Genomic DNA, 23,992 nt, shown 5'->3' with positions numbered 1-23,992 from the left:
ACTATTTGTTGTTTGGCAATGCCCATCATAAAGTTATCTTAGATGAAATTAAAGTCAATTTCATAGAAATTAATATTCTTGAAATCCAATTTTGAGAGTAATTTGCTAAAAATTAAATGTTTTGCCAGAAGTAGCAAACAATAACTAGAAATTGCTCAATACCAGACATCTAACAATACGGCATAGCCAAACTCCAGAGTATATTAATCATAGATAAGATAGTCCATTCTAGAAAAAATTAAGAGATGGCAGGTAGAGAGAGAGAGGGGGCAGGTAGAGAGATAGAGGCTAAGTAGATGTTCGGTATTTTGAATATTGAACAACAAAGAATAAAAAATAGCCTCGTGTTCCATGTTCACATTATCGGACAACAGAGCAATTTAGAAAAAAAAAAACAACCCGTAGGATGGGAGATGGTACTCGTAATATTGAACATATTGGACACTAAATGGTAATAAACTGCTCCCAATAAAAATCAATCTCACTTAATAAATAGTATCTAGGGTTTATACGAATGCATCCAAACAAACCCTAAATACTTGTCACAATCAATCTCACTCATTAAATATCAAATTATCAAAATAAACCTTAAGATACTTGTCAAAATAATTCACTATTCACTATTTTATACATAGAAATCACAATCAATCTCACTCATTAAATATCACATTGAATAGCTTGAATGAATCATGAAGTCCAAAAATTTTCTTCTTAAAACTTTATGCATATTTAATGACACTCTTATAACTACCCATTTTGAAATTTAAAAAATAAAAATGATTGTAACCTCCATATACAAAAATAAACAAATCCTTGTATATTTATAAAAAACTGAAACTCCAAAATTTGTTGCATAAAATCCATTTTTGCATAATCATTTGTGGAACGCCATAAAATCAATTTTTTCCATTATCATAAGGAGCTGATAGTAGATAAAAACCGAAACTTGTGTGGCGATAAGGGCAGATGTAGCCAAGTGGATCAAGGCAATGGATTGTGAATCCACCACGCGTGGGTTCAATCCCACGAAGTCTGCCATTGATGTGGGAATGATTGACTAAAAAGGTTTTCCAACAATGCAACCGCATTACACAGCGAGATTCAACGTTGGGCTTTACTTGACTGCACATCTACAATATACTTTCCTGAGAAGAAAATAATGTATTTTAAGACCTCTCAAAGAGAGGCTCAAATGAATAATTTATTTACATTTCAAAGTGGAGCACCACATCAATAGAACCTCTTTTCAGCCTTCGCCCAACTTCTCTTTCTCAGTGAGTATGATTATCATCAAAAAGCACGAGTCCTTTGAAACACTGTCAAAATTGATTGTCTCCCAATTCCAAAAACTACTGGACATAGAATGAGAAAAGCGAAAACTGAGATACTCCAAGCCTCTGAGAAGGGCAGTTACAGATAAATTGCCAATGTAAGGGCCTTCAAACGCCAAGCCTTTAAATAAATGAGTGGTGAAAGTGATTGAATTTTCTTCCACTTCTCTAAGATGTTGGATCACACATTCAACTAACCGTATTTTTTTTTTGCTTTTCTTTCCCTTGTCCTTTGGGGAAACAAAAAATATACGCAAAGGGAGACACTAGCCTTTTGTTTGTTAGGATTTATCCAAATGACCTCTCTTGTGCAGAGAAAACTTGACAACCTCATAAAAGGAGACTACGATTCCAACAGATGGTCCAGCACGCCCCACACGGGGGCCCGCACCCATAAAGAGTCCCTTCATCCCCCCATCCCTGCAAAAAACAACAGAAAACAGTTCACTATGGCGTTATTTTGGACAAATGTTTTAGTTTAATAGGTGAAAACCGCAACTTGAGGCTTTTGCTTTTGCATCACTCTCTGTAGATTTCAGGTTCAAATCCTTAAACTGACTTAAGGAATGCTAAAGTTGGAGCCAAGGCAAACCCATCAATTTATGGCTCAGCTAAATTTTGAGCATCTAATTAAATGGGTGAAAAAGGCTTTCTTTAGCTATTTCTGGAGAAAAGGATAATGATTGCCATGTCTTTCTGCAACATCAAAGGAGGTTCTCATTTCCACAAATTTTAAAAGGGTATCCTTTTTGTGACAAGAATGTAGTTCAATCATGTTCAGTCAAGGCAATTCGTTCAAAGCCAATCAAAATATTCTGCTACATTGAGAATATTTCTTCGCGTAGGTACCACATAAGACTGGGAATAAAAAACAGGAGGTGCGAACAAAGTATGTCACTAGTGGGTAGTTGTGCATCGTAAGAGAAATGAAACAATTTAATTGGAATAATGCATGATTGGGACACACACATGAAGAGAACATGGTGTATGCAAACGAAGAAAAACTGGAGAAAACTGGAGCTTGAAACAAAAGAAATGAAATCAATAGAAACCTTCATATAAAAAATAAAGAAACAACATCCTTGTACATGGGAGAGAGAGAATATACCTCCAAACCTCAATTAAAGTTTGTCTTGTCGTCATTCTTAATGCTTTGGCTGGATCTTTCTGAAAAACCCAAGATAACACAAAGTTAGTGAATGTAGTAGATATACACTAAACATGTTTTCCATTTCTGACAAGGAAGATCAATCAAGTTATGTGTTAATATTTTAATTTTGATAACTATTTATTTTCAATAATCAAAATAAAAGCTCTTGTCAACAGATAGTTAATATAGCAAGGAAATGGAGGCAAGAAACAAATGCGAACTTGAACACCCATGTTCAAATTTCCAAATTCTCATGTGTTGTCAAAAGTGAATAATTCCACCAACAAAAAAGGAGCACTACCAACCAGCCATCTGACCAAGCAGCAATTCAACCTGCTACAGAGTTTTCGGTTTTCAATGTCCATGTTAACAAATAAAATGAGGGGACAAACAAATGAGATGACAAGCCTTGTGGCTCAACTTAGTAAGAAGTGGGCTGAGGAGGACAAGAATTCACACATGCCTCTCAAAGTACCCCATGCTGCATGCTCTTCATGTTCAAAGAGTAAAATACCAAGTTGACTCATGACTAAGCAATTAGCAACTCTTTCATTTGTCCTTCACTTCCTTTGAAAAGTAGAAGTTCAAAAATAAAATTATGTACCAAATATTTTTAATTGATAAATTATATACTAAATGTTAACATGATTAAATTAAATGAGTACATGATCAAATGAATAGTGCATGCCACATTAATATTTGGGTTTCGCTCTGTTTCCCACAACTCCCCAACTGTCAATAAATTACAGATGCAAGTTTTGCAATGTCATTTCTCTCCTTTAGGAAACCCTTTTTTTTATCAGTAACTGTTCAAAACCCAAATGCTAGCATAGAATGCGAGCCCATGCATATTTGTAAATTTTACAACATATGTCATGCTCCTGCAAAAATATACTGTCCATTTACTCCCTCGAGTAAAACCAATCTACAAGTAGTTATAGGGACCCCAATTTTGGGAATGCATTCTCTTTAACCCATAGACCAACCTCTTTTTTTAAAAAAAAAAAATCGAAATTACACTCTCTAGGCACTTCAAAAAAAAATTGTCCCAAGATTGAACAGAGACCGTCCAATTTCTTCAGGTTGAGAACTAATTGTCGGAAAACTTTTAACATTCAAATTTTCTCATCTAGTGATTCTTAGGTTGTTTGCAAAATTTCAGACTGAAAAAAAATCTGCCTTGGTAGTTCATCAGCCCAAGGAAGTAGGTGTAAAAGTATCCTCCCACAGCAGTATAATATACATGCTCTGATAATTTATAGTAGTTTTGGGTACCATGTGTAAAAATTAGTAAAAGTAATAATAGGTTTATATGACAATATTAGTAGATATTATGGTAACTAGGAACTAGGCACGTGCAATGCGCAACGACATCCTACCCTCATGATTAAAACAAGTACAAGTGATTTTATTTAAATAATAAAAAAAAATAGAACACTCAAATTTTCAGAATGAAAGCTACTCTCGCTTTTAGTTAGGGGCATCTGTGCTCTCCTATTAGGCCTAGGAAATTAAATGAGGTGTCTATATGTTCCTGCATAGATTTATAATATAGATAATTAATTTAACGATAAAAAAGTCATTTTGGAAGGAAAACCTACAATTCATATATAATTATCTCCCTCTGCTAAGCAAAAATAGTAGAAAAGGATAGAGAAGCCCAAGTTTTTCAGATGATAAATTTACTCATTGATCTCAAGAAGTTTCCACAGCCACATCCTCCTTTCCCCTGCTCTCCCACCTGAACGTCTCTCTCTCTCTCAAATCACTCTCTAATATTATAAGTTCCATTTAATTTCATTACACAACGTCCCTAGGATCCCTACCTGAAAATGAAATTGGCTATGTGGCGAGAAATAAGCATCCAGCGTTTTAAACACTCTCTAAATAGGTTTCTGGTACTACCATAAAGTCCCTTTCAATAGGGTTCTCTCCTAGTCGAGTTACACAAGTCTTACACCTAATTGTGGTTTAATATATGTAGCATGGATATAATAAACTTGCAATAATCCAAAAATAAACTTGCCATGCATCCACACGATAAAATTGGCATAACTATGATTACAATCTACAAAGCTATGACGATAAACATAGTCTATGAGTCATATCATATTTCTCAGATGCAGTTTCTGAAAGAACCAAAACTTCGAAAAGCTCTGATCTACAAAATGGTATCATTCTCTACACATCAGAGTAGAGATGCAAAGAGATAGCAATTTGAATCTGATGCAGTCCCTAGGTTCCTAAGACCCCATTTTTAAGTTCCATGGACACCAAAATTTAAGGGGAAAAAGGCATCACATCCAAAAAGTTTCCTGAATAGGGACAAGTTGATTTCTTCAAGAAAGTTGAAAAGTACAGAAAGTCAAACTTGACTAGCCTGACATTTCCAAGTAAAAAATTTTGCACCCAGGTAGACCAAATTGACTCAGCAAGTAGGCTTCACTTGCCCCAATTTTTAAAGTACTGCCACATGATCTCCAGAAAGGATCTTTTTGTGAAATCTACAAAAAGGAATCCTGTAGTCCCACCTGATTAACAAACATGCCAGTGTTTATGATATTTATAGAAAGGCTCAAAAAATCTAAGGGCACCCAGTTATCCGTCATTTGGCAGGACATTTAAATGAAATCCTTTTCATGATAGCAAGTAACAAACAAACTCATGTCCCAGTGAGGGCCTAGGAGCAGGCAGATGGGAAGTATGAAATAGTTCTTGAGGCTGTGGTGAATGTTTTTGGGCCATTGCACCGGTGGGTTGCATGCACTACAATTCAATGATATTCAATTACTATTCTAGGGTGAGCCCAGAAGATCTCTCAGTCAGTCACAGAGGGTTCCAATCTCATGCTCCTCATTTCCCAGTACAGAAAACAAGAAAATTGCTAGTTTACTATCCACCCCAAAAAGGGGAACAAAATTTAGCTCCAAACAACAACAACAAAAAAGGTACACATGGTATTATGGCTTCAGAGAAGTTAAGAAACAATGAACCAAGAACAATGATCAAGCAATAACTATCCAACAAAAACAGAATTCATTGAATATTAAGTAGCATATCTGAAAACATTACAACTCTAGATTTAATCTTTTATATAGATCTTAAATGGTCATATTCTTCAAGGAGACTAACCTCTTTATTTTCATCAATTCAAGGCAATAGACAAATGATTGCAACAAGTACCAGCAAGAGAAAGAGAATCATCTTGAGTAATTAATATCTAGAGAAAGGTAAGAGATCCTAGCATGCAGAAGCTTCATTGTGAGCGCAGACCTCTATCTGTCTTCTAGTTTTTGCAACATCCAGTGGGCAGGTAGCTGCAGCAGCAAGGCTTCCAGCAACAAAACCAGCTGAGAAGTTTGCCCCTAGAATACTCGCCGCATTAGCCTCTTCACCAACCAGACCTAATAACCTTCTCCTAATCTGCACACATGAAACAGCAGCGAGGATTGAGCAAGGACAACATAGCAAAATTTGTTGGATATAAATGAAAATGAAAAACAAAAGACATTGCACAATTAATTCTAGAGGAATGAGCCTTCCGATAATTGAATCAGAATGAAGAAATGGATTTTGTGGCTTCTGTATCTTTATTGGTACGGAAATTATGATTAAGAAAGCTTTATATTTCAGAGGACAGTAAAACTGCTAAAATGGTTTTCAAATACGAGTCTTTACAATATGATTCTACTCTATCATAATGATCTATTTTCTGTGTTTTAACCAACACTTTACAGTTCAGATAACTAAACTCAATATAAGACAGAGAAAACACAAAATTGAAGTATAGTAATTTTCTGCGTTTGGAGCAACATTCTGTAGTTCAGGTGCTAAACTACGTTATTGCTTTTTTTCTGTTTTGAATGTTAACATGTTTCCATCAGCAAAAGTTGTGCGTACAAGCACAGGAGATGAACAAAATGGAGCCCATACAGCAACACCTCTACATCAAATTCGAATAGTAAGATTAAGCCCCAAAAAATTTTAACGATTGAAAAGGTTTGATGTACCCTCTTTATTAGGGAGTCCACAAGAGTATTTCAAAATCGTATTTTGGAAAACACATGATGCACAGAGGTACAAGAGGCAGCTCATATTCAAAGCTGGACCATTTAGATACCTTAAACAAAATTTTGAAAATTTAAAGCATTCCAAGAAAGTTCATCCAGATAAATTCCATTTTTCTCAGCCACATGGCTTCACCTTAGAGCCCTTACAACCCCTAGTAACTTCCCCAATGACATGAGGATGTATACCCTATGCAAAGAGTGTAATTGCTTCCTACAAACGAATAAATCCAACCCACAAATTAAACCCAATTATATACATACAACATTTAAAGTCAAACATGCCAAAGCTAGATATTTTATAATACTCACATTGTGCAAAGGTTAGTTACAAAGAAACTCGATAAACCAAAGGAAAATTGTTTCATGCGGGCTGGACCGCATTTCTACATATGCAGTCCAGAAAGTGTAAAGCATCCATCTTAAAGATGGATGCAAGTAGGTGTTCCATCTAAAAACAATGGAAACTAACTTCCAAATGTTCTCTTACTAGAATTTTTACTTCTAGTTTTTAAAATTTATTTATTTTTTCATATTCATGATCTCCATGTTAGAGATTAGTTTTAAAATCCATCTCAAAAATAGATTTATTACGAGGCCCACATTTCTACATATGCGGGCTTGGTCGCATTTATTAAGAGGCCCGCATTTCTACATATGCAGGCTTGGTCGCATAGAAACCGGGTCCAAAACCAAATCCTCCACAAATAAAAATGAACCAGAGATATTTACGATTTAAAGAAACAATGACAGGCATAAACCACATATAAATGAGGATGCAGTAGTAGGCATGGAACTTTCATACACAAATGAGTGTTGTGTGCAATGCTTGCATTTATGCATATGAACAGCAGCATATTCATGCACATGCAATAAAACTCATATCAGAGTCACAAGATTCAATCAAACACAATATATCGCAACCAGACAAGGCCCCCACACACACCCCATTGAAAGGTGGATATTGTGATGTAGCCAAGTACATAACCGGAAAAAAAAAAATTTCTCTCTTATTCATACCAGCTAGAGCACTTACAAGTGTCCAAAAAATACAGCATTATTTTACAGAAATAAACCCTAATACAATGTAGGATCTTCACTTGCATGCCATTACTTCAAACAAAATACAATACATGAGATTTAATCAAGAAATATGGAACCACTAGAATATAAAATTACCTTGCCAAGGGCTACCCCCAAGGACTTGATACACCTTGACTCTGGGTCTCCTCTACCAATGGCGCAGGAGATCGAGGTCCTCAACCTTGTCTCACAATGTGGGAAGCCTAGGCAAAACTTAACAGCATGAGAGCATCTACTAGCATAAGGGATAGGGCATCTCTCTTACTCTGAGGTTTCATCTAGCATGGGCATGCCACCTTTTCTTACTTGGTTGGGGCGTGGAACCCCCACTAACCCAATTAGAGAGAGAGGCTAGATGAGAGAGAAGAGAAGAGAGAGAGAGAGAGAGAGAGAGAGAGAGAGAAGATAAAAGCGGCGTACCACTCTTTTGAAGAGGGAGGGGGCGAAGAGAGAGAGAGAGAGAGCCCTTAGAGAGATGTATTTTTGTCTCTACACAACATTTATAATAAGAGGCTAGAGTTTTGGGGTCTAGGATTTGCAATCTTAGTGAGACTTAATCTTGATCGTCGGTCTTATAGACTTGTGGGGTGAAGAGATCTTAGCCACCCATTCCCTAGATCAGCCATCATGATTAAAGAGAAGGTACTAGAACCATTATCCCTCAATTTCCTTAACCCATTCTCATCAAATATCTAATATGTAGAAAATAAGATATTTGTGTCATAAAATCTAAATATGAAACCACTTACTAATTTTTTAAACAATCAAGCTTCTCTCTTCTTTCAATCAAAACTCCTAAAAAATACCTCCTCTTTCTAGAAGGCTGGTCAGACAAGTCAAGGAAAGAGAAGAGAGAAAGAGGTGGGGCGTGCCATCCATGTGTGGCCCTTGTGGGGCCCACATCCCCATCATGGTGGGTTCCACATAGTGGGCCCCCATCCCAAATGGGCCTCACACTCTCCCATGAATTTTAAAATTCATAAAAGCATTTTTAAAGTCCAATAAATATTTTTAAAACTGCTTTGGATTCATAAAATCCCAAAAATCAATCTTTAGCCCTGTGAAAATTCTTTTCGATAAAATAAAATATACATAGCATTTTCAAAATTCATTTTAATGTTCACAATTCAAATAATATATATATATATATATTTTGATGGGAAATAGATCCATATGGTCTAGGACTACACAAATTTATTGACGCACTCCATCTATCCTAGAAACCGTGCACTACTGTCATCTTCTCAAACTAACCCAACAGAACTCCTGACCCAAAACCCATTACAGGAGTTTATGATTGGTCCATTAAAGTCATCTAAAAAGTGAAAGTACAAAATCCTATTCCATGGATTTCAGGTTCTTCCCTGGGACATGTCCAGGTCCCTGTTCGCAAACTATCTCATAGGACCTTCCAACACAATCGAATGCTATAGGGAGATATCTCTTTTGCACATGTACACGACATGCTGCAATGGGCTGCTTCCAGGACAACTATCAAGTGTACATACCTTGCAATCGCAATGATGGAGATTTTGGCCATTGTCCTTTCCAACAACTCACTGCACATAGGGGTCAAACAATCCCCTAGCCAACCACCCTAGGCATCTCTCCAACCTCATCAAAAGATAACCCTACAAACCCTTATCGATTATGCCATATACCTAGGGGCCAAAGGTTTTGACATCAACCTGAGCCTAACCCGTCGAAATCCGGGTGAGTCACATAATAAAAAATGCCTCCTTTGGTCCCTTCGGACCGTAATCCTTTGATTCCTTTGGACCCCAGTCACACTTAAATCATCACATCTTTATAGTCATAGTTTTACATGATCTCAAAAGGCCTCTAAATGGCCATATAATCCAAACAACCATCTACTTATGTAATTGCCATTGTCAACCATTGCAAATAGTGGATTAATTTCTACTACAAAAAGTCGCCAAAGAATTAAACGTTCACGCCTATTTGGAAGTAAAAGGCATCATAGAATCCTACATGGGCTGTCTTCCAGGCAATATTGAAAAGAAGAGGCTATGTAGAATTCAAAGGAACAAAATCAATTATTTTCTTTTCTTTTATCAAAGTACCTGAATTCCATTTACAATTGCCACTGAACACTGCTGTAAACACGAAATAAGACACTACTTACAACCTAAGATATTTCCTTTTGCTACCATAAAGAATAGACACAATCTAGTATAAAAAAAAGTTATTCTCATAAATTTAGTACAAACAATGTATCTAGAAATTTAAATAGAGAAGCAAATAATCACTGAAAATAAAACCAAACAAGGGTCACTACTTTGGACTTAGAACACCCCACACCCGATTTCCTAACCAATGGCACACTCTAAACCTATTGGCCCTGCTGAATATTCTGAGTCAAAAGCTTCCTTAGACAATACCTCACAAATCTAGGGTTTTTGCGAGCATAACACGATTACGGTTTCTAGACCCCTTTTTTAACCTTCAAGGCATGTCACTGTGTAGCACCTCCCCGTAACCTAGACTAGGGATGGGTATGACCCCTGTGTGTCACCCCTAGATATCTATGGGGAATTGGTGTGCTAGCTAGAGAGAGGACAGAGAAGAGAGCAAAGAGAGAAGTGAAAAAGTGAGGTATCGAGGAGAGAGAGGCCAGGAATTATTGGTGAAAAATGAGGGAGAGTCCCCTGCTTGTATAGGACTCAAGGGCCCGAGGAATGCTTATCCATAATTGTGACTCATCATGACCAATAGGATTTTAAGAAATCCATGAGGTGAGAGAAGATTAAATATAAGCAATGCATCCAATGAATCAACCATCACGAATCTTATCCCTTGAATCTTTGACCCATACCCACTTCTAGTCAAACTAAGATAAAACCAATCTAGACCTAATCTTCTAAAACCCCCATATCTCTCACAAATTGTAGGAATTCAAAAGATAAAAGGTTTGGTAAACATATAAAAGATATTGTCAAAAACTAATTCCCACAAATAAGGACATTATCTTTTTCAAAAGACTTCTTAACCAACCATAAATCACCTTTTATATTTTAAAAACAAAATAAAATAAGAGAGGGAGGGAGTGTGCCACCTCCATGTGTAAGGTGTGGGCCCCATGGGCTTCACACCCCACCCATGTGGTGTGGCACACCTGTAGGGCTAGATCCAAGGGCCCTACACGTACATCCACAAGCCCCTCTACATATCCAAAATATCGAAAATGCACTTTTCTTTATTGCTGAAAATTATTTTTAAAATTCTAAAAATTTTCTAAAATTCACAAAAATATTTATTACACTTAAGACAAAATATCTAAGAAAAGACTAATACCAATGGGTCAAGAAAAGTGACTGTCAGACTCCACCTGACCCAGTAACTACAATCCTTGACTATCTTCTCAAACCAACCCAAAGTGACCGAAGACCCATAGTCTCATGCAGAGGCTCATGATTGCCTCGTCAAAGCTAGCTAAAACATAGTGAAACCACAATCACAGAATGTTGATTACAGGTTCCCCTTTACGAGCAAGAGACACGCACAACATATCACCAAAGTAAAAAAAGGACTATCTTCATGCACATTTACATATATCCCTTCTTAGACTTGCTTAGTGGTAACGTGGTTGTCATATATACAAGCCATGCGGAAGTTTATTGAGTATTTACCGTCGCTCTCAGAGGCCTACTTCCGCATTCAAGAGACTACGAAGCTCTCTTCACCTACAAACCATCCCTATGCATCTCTCCGACCTCAAAAAGGGATTACCCTCTGAAAACCTTCTTCAATACTGCCATATCCCCAGCTGTAAGGGTTTTAAATATGATCTGGGCCATGGACCGCCCAATCCTAGGTCAATTAACTAATGCACACCCTTCCACTGAAGTGCATTATCCTCTATGATTCTTGTTTACATCCTCTCAAGGTCTTTAAGACCACAAAATCTAAGAAGGGTGAAGACTTTAAACTTTCCCTTAACCCGTCGCAAGCCCAGATAAAAGAGGTGGGTTGTGTAATGTAGGCAGCTAATGCAAAACTTTGCCAAAACTTTCCTTACAAATTTTGGGTCGGAGGATCAAATAAGTCAATAGCACACACAAGCACACACAAGCACAAAGACGAAAATTTCCACGAGAATCACACATCCAGATAACTATTACACAACAACTACCCACCTAGTGTATGTGGTCAAAGTAATCTGGCACATACTTTGTTTTCCTTTAACATAATTTGGAGGCATAAGCAAATTAGAGTAAATGACATTTAAGGATAAGTAAGGAAGAATCATTAGAGTACAAGCAAATAATAGAATCACCCAGAGAATTGAATATGGTGACTCACAGGCTCCAATGTTGACCAACAGATTGCCGAGAAGGGTACATCTCGTGCGAGTTGTGCTCCTACACCAGTCCATAACACACGATACCCTTGTACTGTATTAGGAGGAGGAAAATGATAAAATTAATCCAAAAAGTCCTAACTTAAACACCAAGTTTCCCACAAAAAAATTTGATAAAATTAATCCTCAAACAGTAAATTGAGGATGAATCTTCCAATAAACTAAAATGAAACAACAATTTGTTGCATTAATATGCATGAGCAATTTTCATACATACGGTTTTGAATGTTTGCAGAGCTCCCAACAGATGACAAAACTCCAAGCAGAGTTTTCCACAACCCCGGAGGTTTTGTTCCAGTATGGATCTCTTTAAATGCCTGTTATTCATGATACGGAACAAAAACAACCACTAATATATAGTTACCAAGAACTGCATACCTGATCAGTCGTCAACTGAGACTGCAAACTATGCATGAATTCAAATAATTACATTCTTCACCATTACAACGTGCATATACAAAAACATATTCCAATCAATGCAGCAGCAGCAACAACAACAATAAAGATAGGATGCTGTAAAAAGGTTGTCAGTTCATCAATCTGTCAACAGCAGAATTCAGCAAAAATTAAAGAAAGCTAAAACAGTAAGATGGAACCTTAAGTGGCTAAAATACAAGATATAGCACGTGACATGAAAATTACTTCCCCTGGATACAGTTTAATTTATATCAAAGAGGGCTGGGTTGGTAAATATATTTATTAAAAAAAAACAATAACTTCATAATATAATTAATTCCACATTAAATTTTGGATTAAAAAAATACAACAATATTGAGAAGGCTTAAATATCATAAAATCTAAGTACTAACTAACAAAGAGAGAATAAAATTGCAAGGATTTATTCCTTCAGTAATGGTGCATGTCTCATGGATAATGAGAAATGTTCATGCAAAATAAACAAGCACACAGTTTCTCCCAGTATTTTATTCACTCTCATCTAATGTGAACAGTGGTTGCTTTCAAGAATATGGAAAATTACTACACCTTCAGTATGCATTTTGTCCAATACCATGGCAGAGGCCCAAGACTGAAAGAGTCATAAGTCATCAAGTGGTCCATATAATAATTGGTTAAGAAGAAAAAGAGAACACAATCATCAAAGTTTACCCAAAGCAAATTGGTTAGCTTTTTGATAGGCAAAAGAAAGAAAGATAACTTTACGCAATATTATACAAACAAGATTAGAAACCGGATTCACTACAATTATTCAATCTTACCTTCATCATTAAGGATAGCTGAATAATCCCGTTACCAAATTTACTAATTGTAAACTTAATGCAGACAGTTTAATCAAACTCAAAAGAGACGCTTGAAGCCAAAAAGATGGTTTGTTGTACTACAGGACTACACAAACGCCCATCCACATTATTCTCTTTAGTCCACATCAGTAATACCCTATATGCAATTATACCAATGACCTTAAGAACTAATCAACTCACCACCACACATTACTAGAAGGAAAAAAAAGTACAAAACCATCCCAATAATCAGAAGCAGTATCAATCCACGTGGTATACATAAGCCTTGTCCAGGTTGAACTCCGGGAATGCCCAGATGCCCTTTCCTGTCTGGAATCAATGCCTCCACAGGCCTACTAAAGAGTCACCCACGACCTGTCTCCCCTTAACAAAGGCCCATCAGGTGGTAGAGATAATGAGAACAAGGACCAATCTGAAGCAAGTACTAAACAATGAATACTCCAGAAATTCAACAAAATTTCAAACAGCCTCCCCACTAGGTTAATTAACCTAAAGTCCTTAATGTTAGCCAATTGACCAACCTGAAAGAAAACAATAAACATGGTATAAAGGCCTCTATTCAATCTTCTCATGAACGCAGTTATGATATCCTTCACAATATTCCACCGCATCAAGCGTCAGATACTTAGCATTCCTTATGAAAAGTCACCCTCTTCACTAAAGTCTCCTCAAGATTACTCCTTGACAGCCGCCATAGTTTGCATCCAATTGAAATACAACATTTCTGACAACTTCCAACAAGAGACTGCATGCATGCCGAACAAGACAAAGAAGTGCAAAATAGCCTTAGCATACCCACCCCCACACCTACCCCTACACGGAATTTATGAAACTGCAGAATAGCCTTAGCATACCCACCCCCCCACAGCCACCTCTAAACTGCATTTATGAAATTGACAAAACATTCTTCGTATCTACTTGTCCCCTGTTATGGTTACAATCCTGTGAATGCAGTTATGCTTGGGTCCTTCCTTTGGCCATTTAAGTCTCAAGTTTTATCTCCCTAAACCCCCTGAAATCACTATCTTGTGGTATTCCACTTTAATGTCTAATCCACGTTATGGCCCCACAAGGACCTGATCAGACATCGATCCGCTTTTGCTTTCTCCTACATTCATGAGTTCCAATATAGCCATCTTATTGCCTTGTTACAAATTCCATATTTGTATGCTTTTCACCAAGTTCCCCAACACTCCAAGGATGTAATTTGATTATGCCAGATAAGGATGGGAATCCATTCTTCTCTCCTTTATATCATCAAAAGTTTACTCTTTAACTTGCTGTAGACTTCTCATAATTACTAGAGATGGCATGACAGTTGAACTTTCTGATCTTTCATTCTTTAATCTTCCCACCTTTCATCACTCCTTACCCCCTTGTTATGTTCTATGTGTTTCAGTTGTCTGATTATGCTGCTCTCTCCTAAAATTTATCAAATGACCTTAGGTGATCCTTCATTTTTTTTTATTTTTTCTTTTAGAATGGTTGTCTTGTCTTATTCCAACTTTGTCCCTCAACCCATAAAGATCTATCACCAGATTCATTGCTTGCATATTTGTTTGCTGTCCGACCATCTATTAAAATAAATTTCACGAATCAAATGTCATATGAAACCCAACAAAATCATATGAAAACTAATCATAACTTTTGAACCCATTGGAGTATGCTGCTCTATGTGTCTATGCTACGTTTAAGTCCACTTGCGTCAACATCTCCAAGAAAGTATGTTCTGGTTACATGATCAAGCCTCACTTGCATACCAAAAGATCTCTATTCCTCCACCCATATCATTCAGCTAGACAATGCCATTAAAGAATCCCACTTCTGTATTCCAACTTAGCCCAACCTAAATGTTTCATATTTTCATTCTATCATTCATAATGTGCAATAAAATTTGCAATTACAACAGTTTTCACCATCCCTAATTACCAAATAGGCAAACGCGTTAGCTCAAATCCACAAGGCAATGAGCCTAGCACTGATATATCATGATAGCTTTCATTAATAATTTCTGACATTTACTGATAAAGAAAGAATATTGTTGTGATATTTGATGTGGCTCAAGGGACAGCTTTCTAGTATGAGCCTCTGAGCAAAGATGCCCTGCCACAGAGAACGAGAAATAGGTAGAGTTGATCGGGGAGGCAGATGCCACACCATGATGTCTGGTATTCCAATATTGCTAGATCTCAAGTTAACAATCAAAAAAAAAAAAAAAAGAGGAAGAAGAAAGAGCTATTGTCATAGAAAACCATGAAATTGTCCAGTCTATCATCACATATTCAAAATTAAGATTATGGCAACCACGAGAATGTTACAGCAATAAGAAAAACAGTTACATGCATAAAGCACATTGGGCATTTGCACATATTCCAAATCCCAAGAAATGCATGTTGTTCAAATGAGACAAGATATTGTGAGAATAATCGATACCTGCATTCGGGTCCTTGCAAGTTCAATAGGAGAACAAGCAATGCAAGCTAGTGAACGTGCAATTGAACCCGCGACTAATGGGGCATATGGGGTTAGTTTAGGAGCATTCCTGTCTGTGAATTCCTCAATCCAGTCACGGAATATGTCATAACAAGGCAAGTATATTCCAACCTGTTTCACAGTTCACAGAGGCAATTTTCAATAAACTCAATAATTGGTAAAAAGCAAAACTCGAATCAAATAAAAGTCTTGCCTATACTCAACTAAAATTTGCCTAACAAACTCAAGCACAGAGAGAGAGATTTAGTCATTCTAGTTTGACTTTTTATATGGAGAAGTTGATTGTAACTTTTATGATACTAGTGTGATGATATATATCACAGAAGAAAAAGATAACAATGCGCTTTCAATCTATTATTAGCATCAATATAAAAATTATGTCCAGAAAAGCAAAGGAACGTACATCACTTTTAGTATCAATTATCAACATACCATTGTTGTACATGAATCAGACACCCAGAGAATCCAGATCACATCTACATCTATGGGGCCAATTCTTGTGGTTAACCATTACATCTTTTACAAACTCTTGCATTTTACCATGCTCGTGATTAATTAATTGGTCTTTCTCATATGAATATGAATCTGTTTTTTTGGAACTTGTTTTTATTTTCTTTGTTGGGTTAGGTTCAGGTATCTGTGATCCCTCTCCCTCCCACCCAACAACCCCCCACACCACCCCCCCCCCCCCCTCCAAAAAAAAAAAGAGAAGTTCCTTTCTCTCTAACTTTGGAAATGTTGAACACCTTCACAAGGCAGATGCCATCACAAACCAACACCAAACCTGTTACTCAATATAGCCATTATAAGGCAGTGCAAACATCAGCAGAATATATCCTAACAAGGCCTACGCACCTGCTTGAGGCTACTATATGCCTTTGTAGGCATGCTCTGAACAAGAAAACCACCTCTGAACCCACATGATTCTTCACCAACCATGTGCCCTATTCCAACATGCACCCTTGCTAACCATGCAGCCTCATTGAGCATGTACCTTTACTGATCACTATCTCATGCATGTCATGGACTGCACACTAATTTTCATGCAAAACATATGACATGGCATTTGTTACCGGTATGTATTCAACAGGTGCCATACTTGTCTTAGGGCATAGTGCATGGTAAAAGTAAATATGCACATTTTATGGGAAAGGCCAGTAATTTTCATATGTAAAAGATGTAACACTGCGCAGAAAATAACTTACAGTGGGAACAGCTAGGGCTAAACCAGCATTTGTCCCCCGCCAGAGTCTTGCTATACCCTCCTGCAGAAGAACGCTCATTAAATCGTACAGGGATGATATAAGCATGGAACTGCAAACAACAAAAAGAGAAACAAGGATGACTTTATCTTCAGATGAAGAATGTGCTCACCTGTCTTATAATTTTGTTAAAGACATCCATGGTCCCCCTGTACTGAAAACATTCAGGTGGACACAATAGTTCAGCGCCAAGAATTCCCCCACGAGGACAGGAGGGTGAGCATCGCATTTCTGGAAAAAGCTGAACAAAATATCCATAGTGCATCAAATTACAATTAGTAGATGACTCGTAAAACAATATCTAGTAATTAAATAACTCAAGGGAAGAACTTAAATAAAATTGTGAGGTACTCATATTGATGGCAAAGGAGCAAGGCAATCCACAAATATCAAGACTGAACTGAATAATGTTAGTTTGTTGTGGTTGAGTGCAATAGTATCTTAAGAAAAAGGAAAAAAAAAAAAAGACCACATGAGGAAATCACCAACAAAAAAAATTCAAAGTTTAGTCTTCTACTCAGATCATTTCAAAGGAGCACATGAACAATGCACCCATTATGTATGAGGTCTTTTTTGGTCAATCTTTTTTTTTGATAGGTAACTAAAATGATTTCCAAATTTGGATATTTCTAAATACGTGTCAGTCATCCTCTTGCAGGGTGTAGGAAAACAAGATCGTTGGAAACTGAGGGGAAGGAAAAAATCACAATTAAATGAAATGAAGGATAATGAAGTGATCTCCCAACTCTAAGGCATGTCAAGTAGCACTATCTTTGAGGTAGTATTCTGCTCCCACTCAATGTCAACTGAGTAGCAATAGGGTTGACGGCAGAAATATCCTCATGATATGGCCAAACTTGGCATACACCTCTTCTAAATCTAGCTTACTAAACTAGATATGGCCCTCAACACACACAAATTGAATTGGCCAAAACTCGTTTAGACAATAAATCTGTAGAGAAGAAATAAGTAGACTCTACCGAGTTGAAAGGAATAGGATCACATAAGAATCGAAGCACCCATTTTTCAAATATCATGAACAAAACTGGGAAGAGAAGAAGAGGATCTGCAGAAATGATTTTGAATGAGAGAGCTTGATAGAGAACAGAAAGAGATGAGGACGGTTATATCTTACAAATAGGCTGGTCCGTTTCTATAGAACTTGATGGGGTTGGGGGGCAAATTAATATGCAGAGTAAATGGAAAAAATGACTACATAAAGGTGTTTTTCCATTTAATGAGAAACAAGAATGGGGGCTAGAGAGAATATGGTTAGTGGATAGTTTCTCATAATTTGATGTGATATGATTTAAATAACTTGTCAACACCCATTCACTACTTTGAAACACATGCTTCTCCACTCTTTAAATTAAGGCATTTTGAAACCCATTAGGTCGAATTCAGAAATCATGGCCACAAGCTTCTCTTCTTCAATCACAATTACTTGGCAGTTTCGATGCTTACAAAGCCTAGTTGTCAACCCAATGACCAGGAATACGACAATGAAAAGTATTGTTTTCTCCCTTCAGGTTAATTTCTTTCGTGGATTCTTCTTATGCTTGCATTGCTTATTTATATCATTCATAAATCAATTATGACAAGTAATAAATTAATTATACATAACCCCTAGTTTGGGGGTTATATAATTCAGCATTCTTTCAAGGATAATTTCTTATGCTTGCACTTCTCTTCTTCGATCGCATTTACTTGGCACTTTTGATTCTTACAAAGCCGTTCTTTCCATCATTCTTTGGTGGATTATTCTAATGATTGTCCGAATTGGGCTTGCTGAGTTTTAAAGCACTGCTCATGCATATCACAGAATACTTATAAATAAGTGTCGCTCTAAAATAATCTTCGTTTAAAAATGGTTCAGTACACATATTTATAGAACACATATAAATACTTATTTTGGGTAAAAGTACACGTGTGTACATGCAAAGATGAAACCCAAGTAATTTCAATCATGTCACATCAAATTTACGGGCTGTTATCCACTAACCTACTTTCACTCTAGCCTCTAACTCTATCTCTAACTACATGGCTAGTCAGCGTTATGTAGCCATTTAGCTCATTGACTCCATGCACATTGATTTCAACCACAACAAGCTCTATTATAGAGGGCTAGCCTATTTGAAAGAAACAACAACCCTCACCTCTTTATCAGATTTTCTCTCAAGCTCTCTCTCCCTCAAATTCATTCACTCATATCATCTTCTTGTCTTCCCATTTTTGTTCATTATACTTGAAAATTAGGTGCTTTGGTTCTTATAAGAGCCTATTCCTTGCAACTAGTTAGAATCCAGTTATTTTCTCTCTCTAGCTCTTTGTCTAATTGAGTTTTGGGCAAAACAGTTATGTGAATTAAGGATCCTATCCAAACTAACAAGCTAGATTTGGAAAAGGTGTATGCCAGGTTTGACTGTATCCTAGGGATAGAACTGTAGTCAACCTTATTGATGGTCAATTGGCAAAGAATATGGCCTCAAAGACTCTGCTATAGGACACGACTTCAAGCTTGAAGGTCACCTCATTAAGTCCTTAATTTCTTTTGATTTCAATTATCACCTTCCCCTCAATATTCACCAAATTTATTTTCCAAACAGGGTCCACACTAATCTTCTCTAGATTGTTCCAACAATATTTACTTAATAGAATATCCTGAGAAACCACAAGTTCTTTCCCATTCAATTCTATAATAGGTATATTCTCAATGATTCAGAATCCAGTGCCTTCTCATGCTAGCGTCCATTCAAATAAAACTCTCGTAGAACTAGTGGCATTGCCCAACTCTGGCCAAAAGTGTTGCAGCTAATACATGTAGACCCATTAATGTCATTATTCTTTTTGGACCAATTTAATACCAAGGTTGTAACACTTGCTTCTAAATGATTAGAAAGCAGTGATCAGATCTTTATTGAATGTTAGTTGTCAAAAAGATCAATCGCTAATCTATCACATTTCTTCCAACTTTATAAAATTCTTCTTCCAAATGGCACGAGTTCATCTTCAAGCATAGGACAAGAAAATTAAGAGGATTTTTTGGCATTCAAACAGTATAAAAAATTACAACCAAACGTTACTCCTCACGACAATGTGCCCCAGAAACCAACGCTTAAACAAACAACACTACAGTTCAAATGCTAGGAAATGTCATCTCCAAGTAACAAAACCAAAGGTCAGCGACAGCCTACCGAGGCTGGACCAGCAAATGCTATCCGCCCTCCGACGTGATGATGTCGTGATGTCGGCGGTGACCTGTAGGAAACACCTGCCGCCTGGGCTTGCAGCCTTGTCTGCACAACACAAAGTAACTAAATGTCAGAAGAATCATAAAAAGTAGATTAAACTCGAGCAGTTCCAAAGACCAAAAGCCCAAAAAAAAAAAAATCCCAAATAAACATATGTGCATAACAGAACAAATAATCATAAGAAGAACTAAGAGACAGTGAAAGTCAGACTTTTTACAAAACCAACCCAGGAAAACAAGAAAATGGATAAAAATCATCCGAATAAACCAAAACCCAGAACAAAAAAGCACACACAAGAAGCCTGCCATTTCAGAACAATAGACGGAAAACATAATGCTCCATTAATGAGAAAAATAGAGGGCACCAAAATAGAAAAATGACCTTGGCGACATCGAGAGGATTGACAAGTATGGCCGAGAGCACAGCAGCTCCCGCAGCAGAGAAGGAACGCTCTCCAAAACCCATATTGGCTTTAGAAGAAGGGTCTCTTGATTGAGGTCGAGGTGAATCAGAAGAGGAAGAGTCGTCGCTTGCTGAGGTTGAGGCCGCATCAAATTCGATCACGGAACGAGGATCGCTGGACCACGCCATCTCCCTGCCTCCTCAAAGGAAAAAAAACAGAAAGCCTAGAGAGACAATCCAAAACCTAACCGAGAAAACCTAGAGAGAGAATCCAAAACCCTAACAGGAAAGAAGAGAGGGAGGGAGATTTCAGAGTTCCCGAAAGAGATGGTCCAAAACGCACTCCCTCTCGGGAGGGCAAGAGATAAAAAAATGTTCGAGAATAAATGGGACATAAATAGATTCCAGTGCATGCGACACGTCTTTCCGACACGCCACGATGCACGTGTCGTAAACGGTTGGAGGCAGCCTGTTGTGTCTGTATATTGACCCTCCTTGCCAGTAGGAGCAGTGCGTGGACGGTGTGCACTCTTGCTCATGATACCATGTTAGAGTTGTGTATGGTACTGTGATGTCTTTCTTAACCCTCCTCGCTTGTAGGAGCACACGGCGCGTGCACTCTGCAACCTTGCTCATGATCCTATGTGCTATGCACGAGTCGTGTATGGTACAGTGATGCCTTTCTTGACCCTCCTCGCTTGTAGTGCACCGTTCAATCTTGCTCATCATCCCATTTGCTGTACACGATTTGTGTAGATGTCTTTCTTGACGCTCCTTGCTTGTAGGAGCAATGTGCACCATGCAATCCTGCTCATGATCCCATGTGCTATACACGAGTTGTGTATGGTACAGTGATGTCTTTCTGGACCCTCCTCGCTTATAGGAACACATGGCGCGTGTATGGTACAGTGATTTAAAAAGCACAGAAATGCCCAGTCTGATTTGTAACTTGGTCGACCCGTGTCGATTCTGTCAATATATACAAAATCGTTTGGATCTAGAAGGGAACAGATAATTTGCTATAGTAAAACGACATTTTGCTATAATAAAAACATTGATTCATTGATCTGGACCGGTTTTTTGCCCGTTCGTTTTTTTTTCAAGTACTTTTTCACGGGTTCATTATTTTTTTCTGCACAATAAAACTACAATCCAGACCGCCAATTCACCAATTTGAACTTTTTTTTGTGATGCCTGATCCAGGTCAATGATCCGTTTTTTAAATATGGTATAGTATCATATTAAGGGTTTCTAGAGTAGGGTAATTCATGTCTTAGAAATTGAGGTTGGGCTTGAGTGCTTAGCGACTATTGATTAACAACTCTACATCTCAAGTTCTATTCTTCCCAAACTACGACTACGACAAAGAACATAAAGTTCGATTTCTAGAGCTAAACTACCAAAGAAAAACAATAATAATCTGTCTTATAATTGCTATTTGCTCGTGTATGCATTAGTTGACTCCTACAAAAGGGCAAGGTTTTGAGGAGATAGCTGGCTCATTTATTTAGATGCCTTCCTCTTGAAAAATCTACTGTAGACATGAATTTAAGATAGATCTTGTGTCTAGATTTTATATTAGATATGAGTTTAAGATGGCTTTTGTATCTAGACCTTGAGGGGTCAAGAATTTGAACTATTATGAACAGATATCTCAAAATCGTTAAATTTTAAAAGTTAAATGATATATTCTTAGTGTTTCTCTCACACATTTCACTTTAGTAGTCGGCAGAACTAGGGTTTTTTAAAATTCAAAATGGACATTTGATGTGTTGGAAAAAACAAGTAATAAATAGTATCACCTTGACGATCAACTGTATCCCTTGACATATCAAATAATTCCCCCTCATAAAAAGGTAGAAATGTAGCTTTGGTTTTGGTTTTGGTTTTGGTGTTGGCGGAGCGACCGGTCTAATGCATATGCTTCTAAAAGCTCACTTCAAGGATGAATTTTGGATTCAAGATTTCACAAGTTGATAATTGATTATCGATTACTTGAACCTCAACAAAACAAACCTATTGACCTCTTGATTCATTGGGAAAATCAATCCCACTCTTGGTAGGGTTCCTTCTTATAGAAATTTACCTTTGGGTTTATTTTTAAGTTAGATTTGATAGACTTTTGTATTAGTCATGGATGACTTAATCAGACACCAACAAGATGAGGTACTGAGGTGTATGTTATTTGCAGACGACGTAGTTTTGATCGATGAGATCTGAAACATCATCAACACAAAGTAAAAACTTTGGAGGGATGCTCTAGAATCTAAAGGTTTTTAATTTAGCCAGAGTAAGACAAAGTAAATGAAATGCCAGTTTAGTAAGAATAAGAGTAGATACGAGGAAATAGTTAAGATAGACAATCAATAAATACTAAAAAAACACACTTTTAATATTTTGGGTCAATAATCCAGAAAAATAGAGAGATTGACGAAGACGTTAATAAAAATAAAATCCAAAATAGGAAGATACATATTCTAAGATAGGAAAGAGATATTGCTTTTACTTTTTGACAAAGAATGTAACAAAATAGGAAATTATATATTATATGTAACAAAATAGGAAATTGTATATTATATGTAACAAAATAGGAAATTGTATATTGTACTATTGTATTACTATTATATATACAATGAAAGAACCACTACAAGAGTTGTATAGGGCATAATTATTTTCTCAAAAGGTTCATCTCTTTCTAAAATTCTTTATGGTATCAGAGCAAATATCGATCCAATCTCGGTTTTTCATGTTATAAGTTATTCCTCAATCCAAAGTAAGTCTCTCACTCTCTTTTATTACATGTTTTCATCTCTCGGAAATTTTGTGCCAAAAAAAAAAAAAATATGTCTCTAGAGTTCATCCTGGATATTTCATCTTGCATCTTTGCCTCACCAAGCCCATCACTTTGCATCATCTTTCTTTGCATAGTTTGTACATCATAGTTCTTTGCCTCCATCGTTTTTCACCTTTAGTTCCTCATCACCTTACTTTTTCCATTATTATTTTGTCTTACCATAAAAACAAAACACGCATAGCACCCAAGCAAGCATCTCACGTCCAACCCGTAGTTCTAATTTAATCTTTAACTTACACTCTATCTTACACACCGAATAGCTCTAAAACTTGTGCTTACCTTTCTTAGTCGATCCATCTACCTTTAAAATACCTCTTTACTCTAATGAACATTTCATCATCACCAAACAAATGTCCCTATCCCTTCACCCCGCATATAGGAAATTTTGAGTCTATTAAATTGACACAGAATAACTATTTATTATGGGAAATTCAAATGCTCTCTTTCATTGAGAGTCAA

General features: G+C 36.9%; 1 protein-coding gene across 6 annotated transcripts; it reads right to left on the bottom strand.

Annotated features, from left to right (window-relative positions):
- Positions 1-1,087: 1,087 nt before the first annotated feature.
- On the bottom strand, positions 1,088-21,273 carry LOC18423920 (mitochondrial carrier protein MTM1). Of its 6 annotated transcripts, none has more exons than XR_016046755.1 (10): positions 20,659-21,268; positions 20,221-20,322; positions 17,139-17,267; positions 16,970-17,029; positions 15,705-15,875; positions 12,226-12,552; positions 11,955-12,046; positions 5,755-5,904; positions 2,440-2,498; positions 1,088-1,751 (listed from the first exon to the last, which is right to left on the bottom strand). XR_016046755.1 is itself a non-coding variant. In XM_011630150.3 (10 exons), the coding sequence occupies exons 1-10, from the start codon at positions 20,866-20,868 to the stop codon at positions 1,613-1,615; spliced, it is 1,212 nt and encodes a 403-aa protein (XP_011628452.1). In that variant the 5' UTR covers positions 20,869-21,273; the 3' UTR covers positions 1,088-1,612. The 6 variants fall into 6 exon arrangements, 2 of the variants coding, with proteins under 2 accessions (XP_011628452.1, XP_088710891.1); XR_016046754.1 differs by having other exon boundaries at positions 12,230-12,552; XR_016046753.1 differs by having other exon boundaries at positions 12,230-12,361.
- Between the last annotated feature and the right edge of the window lie 2,719 nt (positions 21,274-23,992).

Source organism: Amborella trichopoda, chromosome 13 (assembly GCF_054954075.1).
Source record: "Amborella trichopoda isolate Santa Cruz 75 chromosome 13, AtrichopodaSantaCruz75HAP2 v2.0, whole genome shotgun sequence".
In the NCBI taxonomy this organism is placed as follows: Eukaryota; Viridiplantae; Streptophyta; class Magnoliopsida; order Amborellales; family Amborellaceae; genus Amborella; species Amborella trichopoda.
The sequence above is the reverse complement of the archived record's forward strand: the minus strand, read 5'-3'. Positions and strand labels throughout refer to the sequence as shown.